This window comes from Varroa destructor, unplaced genomic scaffold (genome assembly GCF_002443255.2).
Source record: "Varroa destructor unplaced genomic scaffold, Vdes_3.0 BEIS01000004.1, whole genome shotgun sequence".
Classification (NCBI taxonomy): Eukaryota; Metazoa; Arthropoda; class Arachnida; order Mesostigmata; family Varroidae; genus Varroa; species Varroa destructor.
The window spans coordinates 21,985,267-22,000,016 of record NW_019211457.1 but is presented as its reverse complement, the minus strand read 5'-3'; the positions used below and the strand labels follow the sequence as shown (position 1 = coordinate 22,000,016).

Below are 14,750 nucleotides of genomic sequence, written 5' to 3'. Positions count from 1 at the left end.
AGACGCGAGTGGTAGGTACTGGCTGCCAAGAAGCTGCACGGTCATCGGAGCAATTCCATACAAAATAAAAGAGAATACCTCTAACATATATTAAAAATCGTCATTCTAGCCCAATTAATTAAACGTTGCTTAATTTCAACGACCTGATTTTTAACAGCCTAATAGTTGACTAAATAGTAATGACAATGATGGTTACTTCTATATTCATCATCATAATCATATTTATGAGTACAATAAATAATAATAAATTAGTTGAGTTTGCTAGCATGCGTACGGGAGCGAGTAAACTCACCTGTCTTAGAAGTCCAGTTTTCTCCTCCCATATACGTTGCATCAACGGTTTTTCGGTTGTTGTAGTCCACATTTGAAGTGGGCGCATTAAGGCACCAAAAATACAGCAGTTAAGCACCAAACCTGTGACAAATATTCACAACAAAGGAAACAAAAATACGAAACATTAGAATGAAAAGTGCACGAAGCAGAATGAAAAGTATTTTTAGAATGCCAATACTAGTTTGAACTCAAACTAACTATGAAAACACAATACTGAATACCCAGTAGTGAGGTTCAGAGAAACATTCATAACGGTTTATTCGGGTTTGTATATTGTATGTATATGCTTATTCGCTTCCCAAAATCTATAATGCAGGGTAGCGAAAAAAGGTGTTGTATAGCTCGTAGTCGAACGCTTAAAAGGGAGCATTCTATGTACCTTTGACCTTCAACTGCTTCATACTCCTAATTAGCTCTCACTAATAAAGCCCTGATTAATAGGGACTTTATATGCTAAAAAAATTTTTACAGACATTTTTCCACTTTTCGAAGACAAACTATAAATAATTTTTAGCATAGTTTAATTTTTCATCAACAACTAATCATCATAGTGAACTCTTCGTGGAAAAATATGCATGATTCGGGCACAGAAAAAGTCAGATGGTACCAGCAAGTGGCAACAGCCATGACGACACGATTGCATATTGACAATGTCTATAATTGAAAGGGGGCAATTTTGATAATGTTTTGCTAAAAACAGGATAGCAGCATCAACTGGTGCTACTTCGAATAAGGGGACCTTCTTGTGTAACCATAATAGATGTAAGTTGAAAACTTTTTGAGTGGTTAGGAGCGTAATTAAATACGTCTTATAGAGTCAAACGTATATGAATCAAAAACGTTAGCGACGAAGTGGCAATCATATGGGGCAACCATCGGTGGAAAAAGCCAAAATTGAATTGAAATAATAAAAAAAATACAAATTATTAGAGTGATCCATACATAGGCAAGGCAAAGTCCTTTTTGGAAGAATTCTGGACTACGGCTAAGCCATGACAAAAAAATAATTTAAAAGTAATTTTGCGTTCTGGTGCTTCATTGAAAGGCGTACCATTCCGAATAAAAGGTCTGGGAATAGTTCGGTAATCTGTATGTCTTTGCAAGGGTTCAAATAAAAAGTTTTTTTCTTTTCGGCTTTTTTAGTACTTAGTGCCACAACTTACGGACAAAATCATAACTATCTTATGCGCCGTTTAAGATTAAGCCTAAACACTTTATGAAGGCCGTCGATTTTGCCTTTAGGCCATACCGTTGCATAACTAAATTCTTTGACACAATAAAGCGGCTGCCGGTTTTTACGTTTATTAGTAGGTTATCCGTTTAAGTCGCCTACCAGAATAATTTATTTAAAAATCTCCCATTAAACAAAACAATAGTTTTGTTAACTCTTAACACACCCCCTAGCGAAAAAGAAAAGTTGGATTACAGAAGACGGGGCTATCTAAAATTAAATCACAGTCATTCCTGTGGTTACGCTATCAGCAAGCCGCTCTCCCCGATTCCCATAGCCCTCTCTACAATAGTCGGGCTGACCCAAATTAGAAAAAAAAGTAACATCTTTATCCTTCCTTGATGGTACCAAAGTACATCACAATGTCAACAGAGACTTAGAGAAACAAAATTATACAAGTGTATCGTGAACCCGTTTGCATTACGATGATTAAATTAAAGTCTGAATGGCGTATTTTTTTCTATTAATACGAATAACATATCACACTATTGTATAACGGCAACTATTAATCTGCCACTACTGGTCTAGATACTCAAATATTACACATGGCCAATCCGGTAACTTTGTACATGATTCTGCGTGGCTTGTTGGAGTTCTAGTGTGCTTGGCCGAGCGGTGTGTGCGTTGGAGGCGACCGATCAGAGCTGACAAGCTGTGTTTTAAATACAGGTTACAGGTTACAGGGATACAGCGCGAGTCTGTTTTATTCTTTTACACTTTTTCTTTTCACTCTTATCTGAAAAGAAAGGGCTAAGGCATTCTTGGCGGAACAGCTCCTTTCGGGAGTGCCAAACATTAGTGGCATTACAGAGTAGTGCTCAAAAACACCACCAGGGTCAGCATTAAAGAGGTATTGACTATTAGGATGCTTTCCGTACTGTTATCGTGTGCCCGAAGTCAGAAGAAATCAGCGTGAAAATTAATTTTGTCAGGAAAAATGGACTACGATTTTGTCATCAAAGTGTAAGACCAAGTCGTATGGTGGGTTTATTTTTGCAGCTGTAGTGTTTAAGATTCTTAACACATAGCCGACCTGTCAGCAGTGTGTCGGAGCCTATTGTAATAGTGGTTTTGCGAGATGCGGACCTCTTCTTGTGTGCGAGTAAAGCCGGGACTATGTTACGTGCTAAACTGCATCCACCAGATTTCATAATTTTTTCTACAAAAAAACCCTTTAACCGACGAGTAGATTAGCTGGCAATTTCTAGCCTCCCAGCTTCAGATAGCCACGGGTTTTTGTTCCATACTGGCAACTCGAACTGCAGACCTAAAGGCTCGCACGCATACCTCAGCCGCTAGAGGCTCGACCACTTGGCTAAACAATGCAAAAACGGGAAGGTCAATGGTGGCTCTGTTTCAAGTGAGGACCATTAGACCACATTTTGAAAACCATCCAGGAGCCACCATCCACTGCTACGAATACGTGGAGGGCAATTGCATAAACCATTCTATAACTTGGCCGACTTTTTAAAAGCTTTTAGAAAGACCGGCTGACTACCCAGGTAGAGCGTGTCCAGCGGGATAATGTTTACCATATTTTGAGGTATGGGAACATCCTCAGATAAGTATGCGCAATCAAACGATGGAGATAGCCCTGACGAACCTGCTCAAAATATAAGCGCTCAAGAGTCGCTTGAATTCTATTTCTGAAAGTACAAGAAACCATTTAATGCTACACTGGATAAAAGAAGACAATCTGACGGTTGAGAACAGGAAAGCCGACCTTCCATCGCGACATGTAGGAATCACATGTACAATGATTGCAGATTGTAATCTGCAATCAGAGCCGACTAACGAATGACAAACACTTACAAATAAGGGTAACACTTGAGTCACTGCTCACCTTTTGCTAAACTTTTTTTAACATCAGGCCCGAGATGCGGAAGAGTTCATAAGCGTCATGATTAGAACGAAAATCTGACGGTCCTGCTGAATTTTAATAAATCATGACCAAAGCCTGCGAACGGGACTGTCTGCCTGTTGGTTATTCTAGGATTACTATTAAGATCCTGAAATGCCAGGACTTTGCACAAAGTTAGGGAACGAGAGCCATCAGGAACACTAGAAATTACATAGAAACAATACCTAACTTAGTTCTGTGTTATTAGCAATGGCAACGCGCTCTAGTACTGGTGATTGCTAGTAGCATGAGGAAATACTAGAAAGACTTTCTTAAACAGCTAAAAACAAATTCAAGTAAAACATATAGAATAGTCCGGAGCAAGAAAAAGAGTACATCCGTCTAACTAGAAGAGGATAAACACGCTGAGTAAGTTACTTTTAATATAGAGGATTTATTCTTGCGCGTATTATGAAGAGCTATAGACGGCAATGTAACCGAAAGACTGGATATAGGCAGTCACAGCTGAAGAGGTTCCTAGGTGTCAAAAAAATCAAGCCATAAAGAGCCTCTGAATTGGATGATTTGATTGGAATACAGAGGGTGCTCTAAATCTTCAAGAAATTCCTGTATATAGTAGCAGCAACGGCCACTAAGCGGCTACACGTGTAAGAAGATCGGTTTCCGGAAGAGCGGCAAAACGACAGATATTGTGCGGACTCCAAAAGCGGCGAAAGCTACAGCCTTTTTTGTCTATCAGTGTATTAGTCGAAAGATTCAAGTCCTACGGAATGGCTTACAAACTAGTGGTTCTAGTTCTGGTCGGAAAGTTTTAGACGATCTGGGTGCTCACGAGAGAGTAACATTTAAAAACATGGCTTTCGTGGCTCGAAGAAATTTGAAAGAAAGATCGCCTAGAAAGCATAGTGAGTTACCAATCTTGCTGAAAAGTCAGGTTCTCACTTATGTGCTTTCACCGATATCAAAATGAGTAATCGATTTCGAAGAGAGGTAGACTTTCTTCTGTTGCAAATGATAACGGGCTACGGGAATTTCTAGACGTATCTACATAAAATCGCCAAGGTAACATTAAACAACCGCATCTATTCTTCATTTATTTTTATTTATATTTTATTTATTTATATTTATTATATGTATCATCTTCATTTATTTATATTTAACCTAGAAAATGTAGAACCACCGCAACCTTAAAAAACTTTAGTGAATTATATTCCTTTTAAGGCTCTTAAAAATCCTTTTCTATTTCTATCGCTTTTAACAAATATCTTTAGGACACTCTGGGTCACAAGAAATATTGTATAAAATATTCATGTTAAATACTTATCTTAAATAACCGAGATTCTATAGTAATGAACCTTTAGAAACGTCATCATCATAATCACAAGCAGTAACTTATATAACTATATTCCTAGAACTCCCGTCATAGGATGATCGAGCAGTATTAATAAATCTACCATAACGATAGAATAGAATATAACTGTATTTTACATCTAATTTCTCAAATATGTCTGTAATCCGGAATCTAAGCACTTGTTGGAGAAATCCTGCTTCAAAATCCATGTAAAGGCAGTTTTATCGGGCTTTTCTTTGCAGAAAATCGGATAAGACCAGGCACTTGACATATGTTTTAATAGCTCTGTGTTCACTCATTTCTGCATTGCCCAATCAGTTTTATAACTAAATGCATATAAAGTTTTCCTAAGTTTAATAAAATATGGTTTTTCGGTGTTGCAAGGCTAAATGTCATTAAAACGCACGTGGTGACTTAGCGATTCCAGGTACGATCTATCTAAATTTTCTAGGCATTTTATCATTTTTGATTAAAAAAAATATATACATTTCTTGTAGTGATAGATTTAGCATTTTATGCATACCACTGGGTGAAAATTATTCATTTCATTCGGTTCGTGGCGGTTTCCCCAAGTATAATATTCATTTTGAATTATAGTACTTAGTGACTTTATCTGCATTATAGCAGAAAAAGTATGTTTACATTCTAGCTTTCCGATCAACCTCTATTTTTGAATACGCTAGATGTAAAGGTTTAAGACGCCTAAATCCTCGTAAAAAAGGAATCCTCACATATATCGATTTTGTCATCGTATTAATCTCTTTTGAGGTTGGATCTTCTTCAATCTACACGCCTTTTACTACATGATTTTTTTTAAATAAGTACTTTTTTGCTTTGTCCAATTGCATTTTGTTACACTTAGACTTCAAATCGCTGTGCTATTGTAAGAATATCATTCCATGTCTTACGAGTCCTTATTTGTTGAGAGATCTTCCGTCTAGTCGAGGAATCAAACGCGCTGTTCAATGAATTTTCTCCTTTTTTTAATACGATTAAATTATAATGTTTAGCATGTTCTATGAAAGTAGCAACAAATACTTTAATTGCTTGTGTTTTTTTTGGCGGGTCATTTTGAGTGTGCTTTTCTTGAGAAATTTCTTTATGGCACTAAAGAAAAGTTAAACCTGTGCGTGTGTAAGGCCAGTAACGGCTTTGTAGACATACATACATATAATCTAATTTGCAGTTGCTGTCTGGGCTTGAGTGTATAATAAGCAGATCGCTACGTTGCTCTGCAGTGTATTATTGTAAATAAAAAAATTGAATCAACGCTCTATCTGTTGCAGATACTCCGTGCCTTTGTATCTTTACCAAGTATTGCGTAAACAGCTTTCGGTTGTGCTAGTTCAATCATTGTACTGTAGATTAATCTTTCGAATTTCATGTCCGAGGAATAATTGTATTATACAGTAGTCGTCTCCTCTCAGCTTCTCCTCAACCTTCGCAGCCGTTTGAAGATCATCTCTATGATGGTTATCTCATTCAGCCTAAAGCAAGTTTAAAATGGGATATTTATTTCTATACGTCATTAAGGTATTATAAATAAACTTTCTAATCGGCAGACCCAAAGTAAATTAGGTTCTTTGATATACTGAAGGCAAGTATGACTCAGAGTCTTTTTGATAATTATGGAAGCTCCTAACAGTAAATTACTTTTTTTTATGAGAAAACTGCAGAACTCAGCTTTGAAGCTGTATTAAAATCAGTAAATGCGGGTATAGCTGTTAAAAGCCAGTACTGAACTAGTGCTGCTTATTTATTCGAAACAAGTATTCAGGGTTGCTGGAGACCAGTTGCTGACCAAAAGAAGCCCCAATAGATTGTATAAGTATAAAGTGGAATGATGGATAATAGAGTTTGTGGAACTAGAATGTAACATAGCACACACAGATAAGCAAGTATTATTGCGACGGCTAGGGCTATCAAGTGAAACTGATTAGCTTGCTATTCGAGAAATCAAAAAGAAAGTTAATTTAAAAATTAAGTAGCGCACGTCATGAATATCATCCAGAGTACTATTATGATATTTACTGGATCAGACTCGACTGCCACATTTGCACTTAAGGGATTGATCGTCGTGGCAAACTATTTGTAATTCGCAATTTCTTTTATCCTAGAAAATGTACAAAGTATTTCAAAATATTTGTTTGGATTAAAAAAAAGCAGATTAAGTTGGTTTCGTTTTTAGGCAGAGTTTAGCTGATGTTTGGAACACAATTTTGATTGAATGCTGGTTGCTAGGTGTCTTTTGTAAACCTTACAACTGTCTTCAAATTAGAAGATTACGTACGAGCACAAAGGTTTTTAGTATGTTCTGAGAAATGTCTACCCAAAGAAAGACACCAAACCATGGAACGCATTTATAAGTCTCTATTTGCTTCTTTGTTGTTACAGATATTATACAAAAAAGACGGTATTTTTTGCCGTTTTCCTAGACAACACTTCAATACTTTTTGGGCAAAGGCCCGTCACGAATATTGGCTTACTAATCGCTGAGGTTCCATAAAGCAAGAATGACACCATTAGATATAAGAGAAATCGCGGGGATTATTAATTGCAAACAGTTTTCGGAGAGAGACGTTTTTAAAGCGGTTTATGTCCTGTGCTCTACCGCATGACAGATTCGCTTGCAGTTATCTACAGCTTTTAGGCGCAGTATCCTCTGCCCCTACAGATCATGTTTTTCCTGACAAATTTACGGTTATCCAAAAGTGCATACCTCACATATCTCGCATATCAGCAGTGTCCAGAAGTCCTTTCCCACAGAGCCTAAAACTTCTCGCGTACAGTCTACCTAGTTTGGAGCATTCACGATTACGTCATGTGAACTGTTAACGAAAATTATCGATCTTCTAAGCTCTAAAAAAAAATAGAAGAGATGCGACGCACCCTCGATAAAACCAGGCTTAATTTTTACTAAAAGGCCTTTTGCTCTCTGTAGCGAAGCGAAATGAAACTCAGCGAAAAGCAAGCTCACTAGTAACTCACTATTAAAGCTCACAGAAACAGACAGTAACTGAGTTTCTGGATTGCGATTAGCTGAAGTGCGGCAGAGAGAAAAAGTGAGTATTCGAGAGACATGAGTTACCATCCAGTGATACCCATATTCGGTTTTTGTGAAGGTCAACTGACACTTTCGCCATCCAATGATACTTTCTACTGAAAGGTGACCAATAACAATTCCATTCGCTTTTTGGCAGGCGTTCATATTTTCATGGGTAAAGCACTCACCTACTTTCACTACCAAATTTAATGGAGAATCCGTTAGGCTCTATCCTGCTCGGCTTTCCTATAGATTCTCAGGTTAGCTCTCTCCCACCATGACCTGAGCGCGTTGATATGTTGCAGTAGTGTATCCATAATAAAGTACTGAGTAAGAGATATGCTGAATTTCGCTCTCTGCTTCGCGATTTTCGCGAAAAGCTGATCATTATCAACAACTAAGTTGTGTGTGTTTCTGTCTTTACAGCAAGATATTTACTTGAATATCGTTCCTTGCCAGGTAAACAACAACTGACGAAACTGATTTGTGGGCAGTGATCCGGAAGAACACGTAAACACAATAAACTGCACTCATTCGGGTAAAAAGGTTTTCGCCCTTTAATAAAACACAACTAGATTTTTCCTTGCAAATGTTTACTGGTCCACGACGCAACCTGGCCCGGTGGCCACCTCCAGCTCTTCCTCAAACGCCCGTACTTTTCGACCTCTTTCACTTCGGATTAGTTGCGTCGAACCCACATAGATAATTCTTAACCATTAAGTTCAAACAAACAACTTGTCATTGTCCTTGTTATTTATTACATAACTAAAATGAAGCAGATCTATTCGGACTTGTTGGCAAGGAAAAACTAAGTCCACAACGACTCGTTTTGTGGTTACGTGTTCATCTTCAAAAAGTCATGAACAATGTTTCAGTCATATATTCTATTCTGCTATTCTGAATAAATCATTTTCGTTTTTTCACAGACAACAGATCTAAAAGGTCATATTAGTTACTGTCGACTTAAGGTAAATATGCACTTCCGTGCTCCTTAGTTCGGAAATTGTGTAATGGAGTGCATGAGTTCTTTTAAGTACCTTAAGAAGACACTGCCATTTACCAACGCTCCGGTAGTGAGAATATTCTACACCGAACAACGCGAGTGCGAATCGCCGTAAATTGCTAACGTAGAAGAGGTGTTCCATTTGGCAGAATCTTCTTTACGATTGTAATAATATTTTTAAATTATGCCAAATAATACAAAAGATGTAATTGAATAAGACACAATGTTGGTTGATAAAACATATCTACTTGTCTGTCAAAGCTACTTTTGAAGACTTCTCGAGCAAACCCGTAAACAATCGGTCATATATATAAAATGATACCATATTTTCTTAAAATACAAAATAATTATTAATAATGGTCCATGAACTAATAACAATAAGGAGTCTTTCCTTTAGAGGTTGGTCCTATTAAACTTTTCATGCAAGCTCACAACCGTATCCTTCACAAGCTCAAACTACCGTATCTTTAAAAACGCTCGCAGCTACCATGTCATGTTTACGACGTAGCTTACGACGTACACTTAGCTGTCAAACGAACACAATCTTTAGTTTATCTCTAAGACGAATTTCCTAATAACAAACACCCTTAATGTCGAATGTCAAAAGTGATTATCAGATTTTGTTTATTTAGGGCCAGCTCATTTGGCATTCCACCAAATTCCTTGAAAATTTGTGGAACCACTCAACTCGCTGTCTCGAATAAACGTACAATAAGTTTAACGCCAGAAATATAAATGTATATAATAAATATTTATAAAGTGCGATTTACATTTTTCGTTCTTGCTAGTGGCGGATTTCTTCCTTAAGGCAAATTTCAAAAGGTGCGACTATATAGAGAACACTTATTTTTTATTGCATTCCATCAAACTTTTGTTGAACGATAAAGAAGCAAAATAAAAAGGTAATTTTTCTATCACAGTAGAGTCAGGACGACTGGGTCTATACGGGCTACTGCATTTCGAGCATCTGTAAAACCGAATGGCGGCGATACGAATTTTGCAGAAAAATGAAAGTAGGTGGCTTTAGAATAGTACTCAGATTAGTAGGAATACTATCTACGTCAAGTTGAACTAAGGTATCGTATTTTCACACTTGTTATACTATATATTATTGATGTCAACAATCTGTTGTATGTGGTTGCTTCTTAAAGGAAGTTTGACGATTCCATTACCATAACGCATCGTTAGGCCAGAAAAATATGTGTACATATGGACCACACTGTGGATTATTACGATCGGAGTTCACCATGGATTAGAATCACGCATATAGTTATCAGTATAGCTAGTTAATCATCATTGTTATACGGGTTTCAGCACAATTAAGCTAGCTCTGAAGAACGGTGTGCACCTTGTTGCTGTTTCTCCTCACTTCTCGAACCAAATATAACCTATAGATGCGCTAGTTTGAGCACATAAACCCGGTTTCACAGTGCATAGCGGATCTTCATGTAATCTTAGAATAGATAAACCATAATTTTTAACCTGCCTAACCCGACAATAGATATTTATAAAGCATCGTCTTTATTAGCCATAATTTAGAAGGAAAAGCATTGTTTCTTTTTGTTTCGTTAAATGATTGACGACTTCGCATAATTGAAGAACCATGTAACTTCAGTGCTATCCCGTATGACCTCACCTTGTAGGGCTAATGGCACAGGTGTCTTCAGTTGATTTTCTTGAAAACGAATGAATTGTAGTGCCCCATTTAGGTCGCTTAATAGAAAAATCTTAGACGGAAAGATTAGTAATTTTTTTCCTGTGGCACCAGTTGTTTTGAACGATAGCGTTGAGCAAAGTATGATCCATACAGCACCACGTTCCCCTGTACAAAGTAACAAAATATCATAACATATTACCGAATCGTCGCGTCCGCTCATTGGTTGTGACAATTTTCTAAAACGATTTTAAGTCTACCGATTTTAACATAGTAATAACCGACTAGTACAAACTATGCCAAAGTTTCGGTTAGTGTCCTGAACGAACGTTGCAATTGGTTCGTTTTTCTCCTTAGAGGACGCTAGCGGAGTTGCACATCTTCACCGAAGAAACAGGGCACCGCTATGTAGACATCTATTTCAGAGCATCGTCTATCAAGAGGTTAGGGTGAGAGACGTCTTGAGGTACCTATTGAGAAGCTTGTCCAGACCGGTTGCTTCGCTGGCCTGTAGGATCTTGAGGGACTATAGAATTTGCCGCACAGGTAATTCCATCACCGTCCCCTCAGAGCTCACAGCCGTGGTTGGCATACCATCATGCAACGTACCATATCAAATGTAACAAACACCTTGTCTAAATTGACGATCAAAAAGATCATGCACTTTATAGGGCGCATGGACAAGTTGTGGTGTGTTCATCATCCATTCACCACCCCTTTTGGTGAAATGCATACGTTTTACGATATACCGTTTTGAGAGAGATTACAAAAGTGTGTGCTGCAAATTGTACTTTCGGCAAAATTGTTTTAAGGTTTTGTTTGGGATATACAACAGTAACCTAACTTATTTGGATGCGCCCGGCTGTACGAATGATTAAAGAATTGTGATAAGCTGCTGAGCGTAGTCTTCCGCCTTGATTCCGCCACGCTGAGTCCTGAGGGGACCTCAAAAATGCTTTTAGTCTTCAGCTGCTGTAGTAGTGCTGAGTTTTTGGTTGCCTTTCTAAGGGTCTTCCGTAGCACAAAGTCGATCGCAAGTTATTTTTTTAAGAAAAACCGATATGTTTTTGTGTCAATTCTAACAGCTAGCCAACAGATGATGGATTTCTGATGTATTCTTCATCAACTGGCATGAAAGTGGTTTCCACTAAAAAGATTCAGAGTATTGGTACAGATACGCAAATCTTATGGGAAAATTATTTACTTTATACTAAAGTATTGCTTATATTACTAAAAAAACAAACGCTGTACAACTTTATCGTACAACTGCTCATATAACTGTAAGCAGGGGAGATTAGAATATAGTAATCCCTTCCTCCGGTCCTTCCAGACTACCCGTGTTGAGGTTCCTGCTATGTTGGCTGGAAATTCTTGAAACACTGTTAGACAACTTTAGTGCCAAAGTTTGATGTGAAAGAGAGAGCTTAGAATCGGAAGCTAAGTGAAGTCAGTCGAATTTTATTTATTTACGTTGGCTAGTAGTGCTCAGGAATTTCATAAGTACAGTCCAGTATCCCAATATTAGAGAAAGTGCATAGGGCCGTTTAAAACACTTTGCGTCATACAGGTTATACGGGTGTTGTTGAGCTTGTAAGACTAACTTGAGAAATTTTCAAGGTATTTTAAGGTTGAGATCAGGAGACAATGAGCGGGATGGTATCTATAACAATTTCCCTTCCTTCAGGAACACCTATATATGTCGTAAGGTTAGCGAAAATTTGGTTTCCTATAGATTCTGTGGTAGAATGCATGCACGGTAAAACGAGTGATGACATCCCAGTTTAGCTGGTTCGTTTCTCCCACTCTTTGTTGCTCATCGCACTCGAAACAAAGAAATCCCAAATAATCTACACAGGTAATAAGGTTCGTTTTGAAAGCTTCCGTTGCTGGGGGTTTAAAGCGACGACGCAAGTTCTCGGACAGTAGTCGTAAGTCGAGTAGAAAATATATGAGGCCATTTCGGGTTTACTATGCGTCATTCCAGTGTTTGAGGAGTGAGACTTTGACGCAATTTATTTATTCGACGTTGTCTACTGTAACATTCTTTTAAATGAAACCTATACTCTACGTTGAGAGCGGGACTACTTTGGGGTAGGCCAAGCTGAAAGCGGTTGCGAGGGACAAGCGATGACGATTTGATCGCCCATGTGGTCAACACTGCCTAGCTGCATCTTTCGCTGACGTGCACAGTAAAACTCTGCCGTTCGCGGAAAAAAGCAGTCTCAAGTACGAACACCGGTCTACATAAACAAGGGGCAACCTGGCGAGGTACAAGGTGTCAGTGGCCCCTGTTTTACTTACCGTTCTAAACTTCATCGTTTCCATCTGAATCAGATTTACAATCAGTCTCAAATCGGTGACGGCCGCGTGGAATCGGCCTAAAGTTTGCTGTGCTTGGCACCCGTTCGGCCCGCATATACGCTAAGTCATTTGAGTATAAGATAACTTCAACTAGGCGCTCTTATTTCATAGGAAGCCCGTTAAAAAGGGTAGAGAATAAAAGTGGACTTAGGTTGTCCCGTGAGCCATGCCACTTATTTTTATGAAGAGCGGGAGTTTGGCCACTCCGTCGTCGATTATCATTCTGTTTTCCTGTAGAATCGCAGCGAAAAGATTATGCGCACTCATATGAGCTTTTATTTCGGCCAGCATAAACATAACCTTGTTCCTAAGTTTTGTTACTACCTCAAAATACATGTACAACGTATGTATGAACACCGTGTATAACAGAGTGCGTGGCGTGGCTAGAGCTTTTACAACATCGGTCATCAGAATCCTACACGCCGTTTCTGTGGAACGTTCTTTCCAGAAGCTATGTTCGTCCATTGTGATGGCGCGTACGCTTTCTACGTAGCTGCTCTGTCTTTTAGTCAGCAAACCGGAAAACAGCTTATAATAAACACTTTCCTTCGCTGTTACCCACCATGATGACGGCGTGTTTAGGACGCTCTTTTGGTTAGAAATTACTAACAGGGTAGCATTTAGTCAGAAGGCTTAGAGTATACCAGTACGGGAACGTTTATTAAACAATGCACTCCAACACAGTGCCAAAAGGTTAGCGCATTCGAGATATTTGTTGCAGACCCTATCTAAACCGATGACTTTATTAGCTCCCACACTGTGAGGTCATGTTGAATGACATCGTGTTGTACGGAGATTTCCTCTTTTTATACTGCTCCGGATAAAAGTATCGCGCGCAGTATCGTATCCCCTGGCGCAAACATCCTTGAAAAGTGATTTACAAGGGCCTAGGAGCTAATCGGGAAAGAAGTCAAGCACATGAGCATTGCGGTACATTAGCGGCGACTAAACTGATCTCCAGTCGACGCGGGTACTGTTGGCTTTGTGATGCATATATTTTACGACAGATCGTGTTAAAAACTGGGGATAAAAAGTAAAAGTTTCGTTGTACCTCGGCCATAAGCCTGAAGGTAGGCCATAGGCTTTCCGGACACGGCTGTAAGTATAGTTGAACCACGACCCACGTTTACGCAGTAGACGGGGACGGAAAGGCTGTACTGTGGACTGTAGAATTCCAACAACATACTGCGTTCAAGTATCGGCATTCACCACGCCCAGTGCAGGGAAAACTTTGCAGATGCATTGCAGAAGCTTGTCTACATTGTCGCAGTGAAGCCTAATGTTGGACAGTCCGCGCAGGTGCAACTTAGTGAGGTCTATCGTCATTGGTATATGGGCACGAATACTTGCACCTTCTGACAGAAAATGATTTTCACGTTGAAACTTTATCCTATCTCTGGTCACGTTCGTCCCAAAGATACCAAAAACCAAACTTCCTGCATATCCTAGGAAAGTCGGTCCCGAAATGGAATTGACTTCCCAGGAATCAAAATCCGCGACAGTGTAGAGCAGGGCCCCTCACAGTTCCACTATGTAAAACTTACCGTTTTTTTTTAAAGTTAAAAGAAATTATTGTTTTGGGAAAAAATTTAAAGGGAACCAGTTCGTTTACTTTTTTCAATTAAATAACGCATTAAATCAGCATTATTTTTTATTCCTGTGGTTTTTCGACACTCAAAAAATGAAGCACGTTTAAGGTTGCGTCAATAAATGTCTGTATTTTTCCGAATTTAATTGACATTTTTTATTTTCTGTTCTTTAAAATTTAGAGCGAAAGTAACCCTGTCTCAAATTGAAGTATACTTTCACTGTAAAAACTCAAAAAAAACAAAAAACCCGTTAATATAATAGTTTGGATTATTTTTGTTGGATGGACACGGATGGTGTGAATTTTTGATTCCAGAGTAACCTAC

General features: G+C 38.5%; 1 protein-coding gene across 10 annotated transcripts in view; it reads right to left on the bottom strand.

The window, feature by feature from the left end:
- Window positions 1–14,750, bottom strand: part of LOC111250277 (uncharacterized) — a 99,041-nt gene that overhangs the window by 45,640 nt on the left and 38,651 nt on the right. For 9 of the 10 annotated variants that reach the window (XR_002673274.2, XM_022805250.2, XM_086985945.1 and 6 more), the window contains 2 exons: window positions 10,459–10,644; window positions 293–414 (listed from right to left, as the gene is read on the bottom strand). Coding sequence is in view for 9 of the 10 variants with exons in the window: in XM_022805250.2 (XP_022660985.1) it covers window positions 293–414; window positions 10,459–10,644 (308 nt within the window). In the remaining variant the exon portion in view is untranslated. The remainder of the gene's footprint in view (window positions 1–292; window positions 415–10,458; window positions 10,645–14,750) is intronic. The other variant, XM_022805251.2, reaches the window with a different exon arrangement.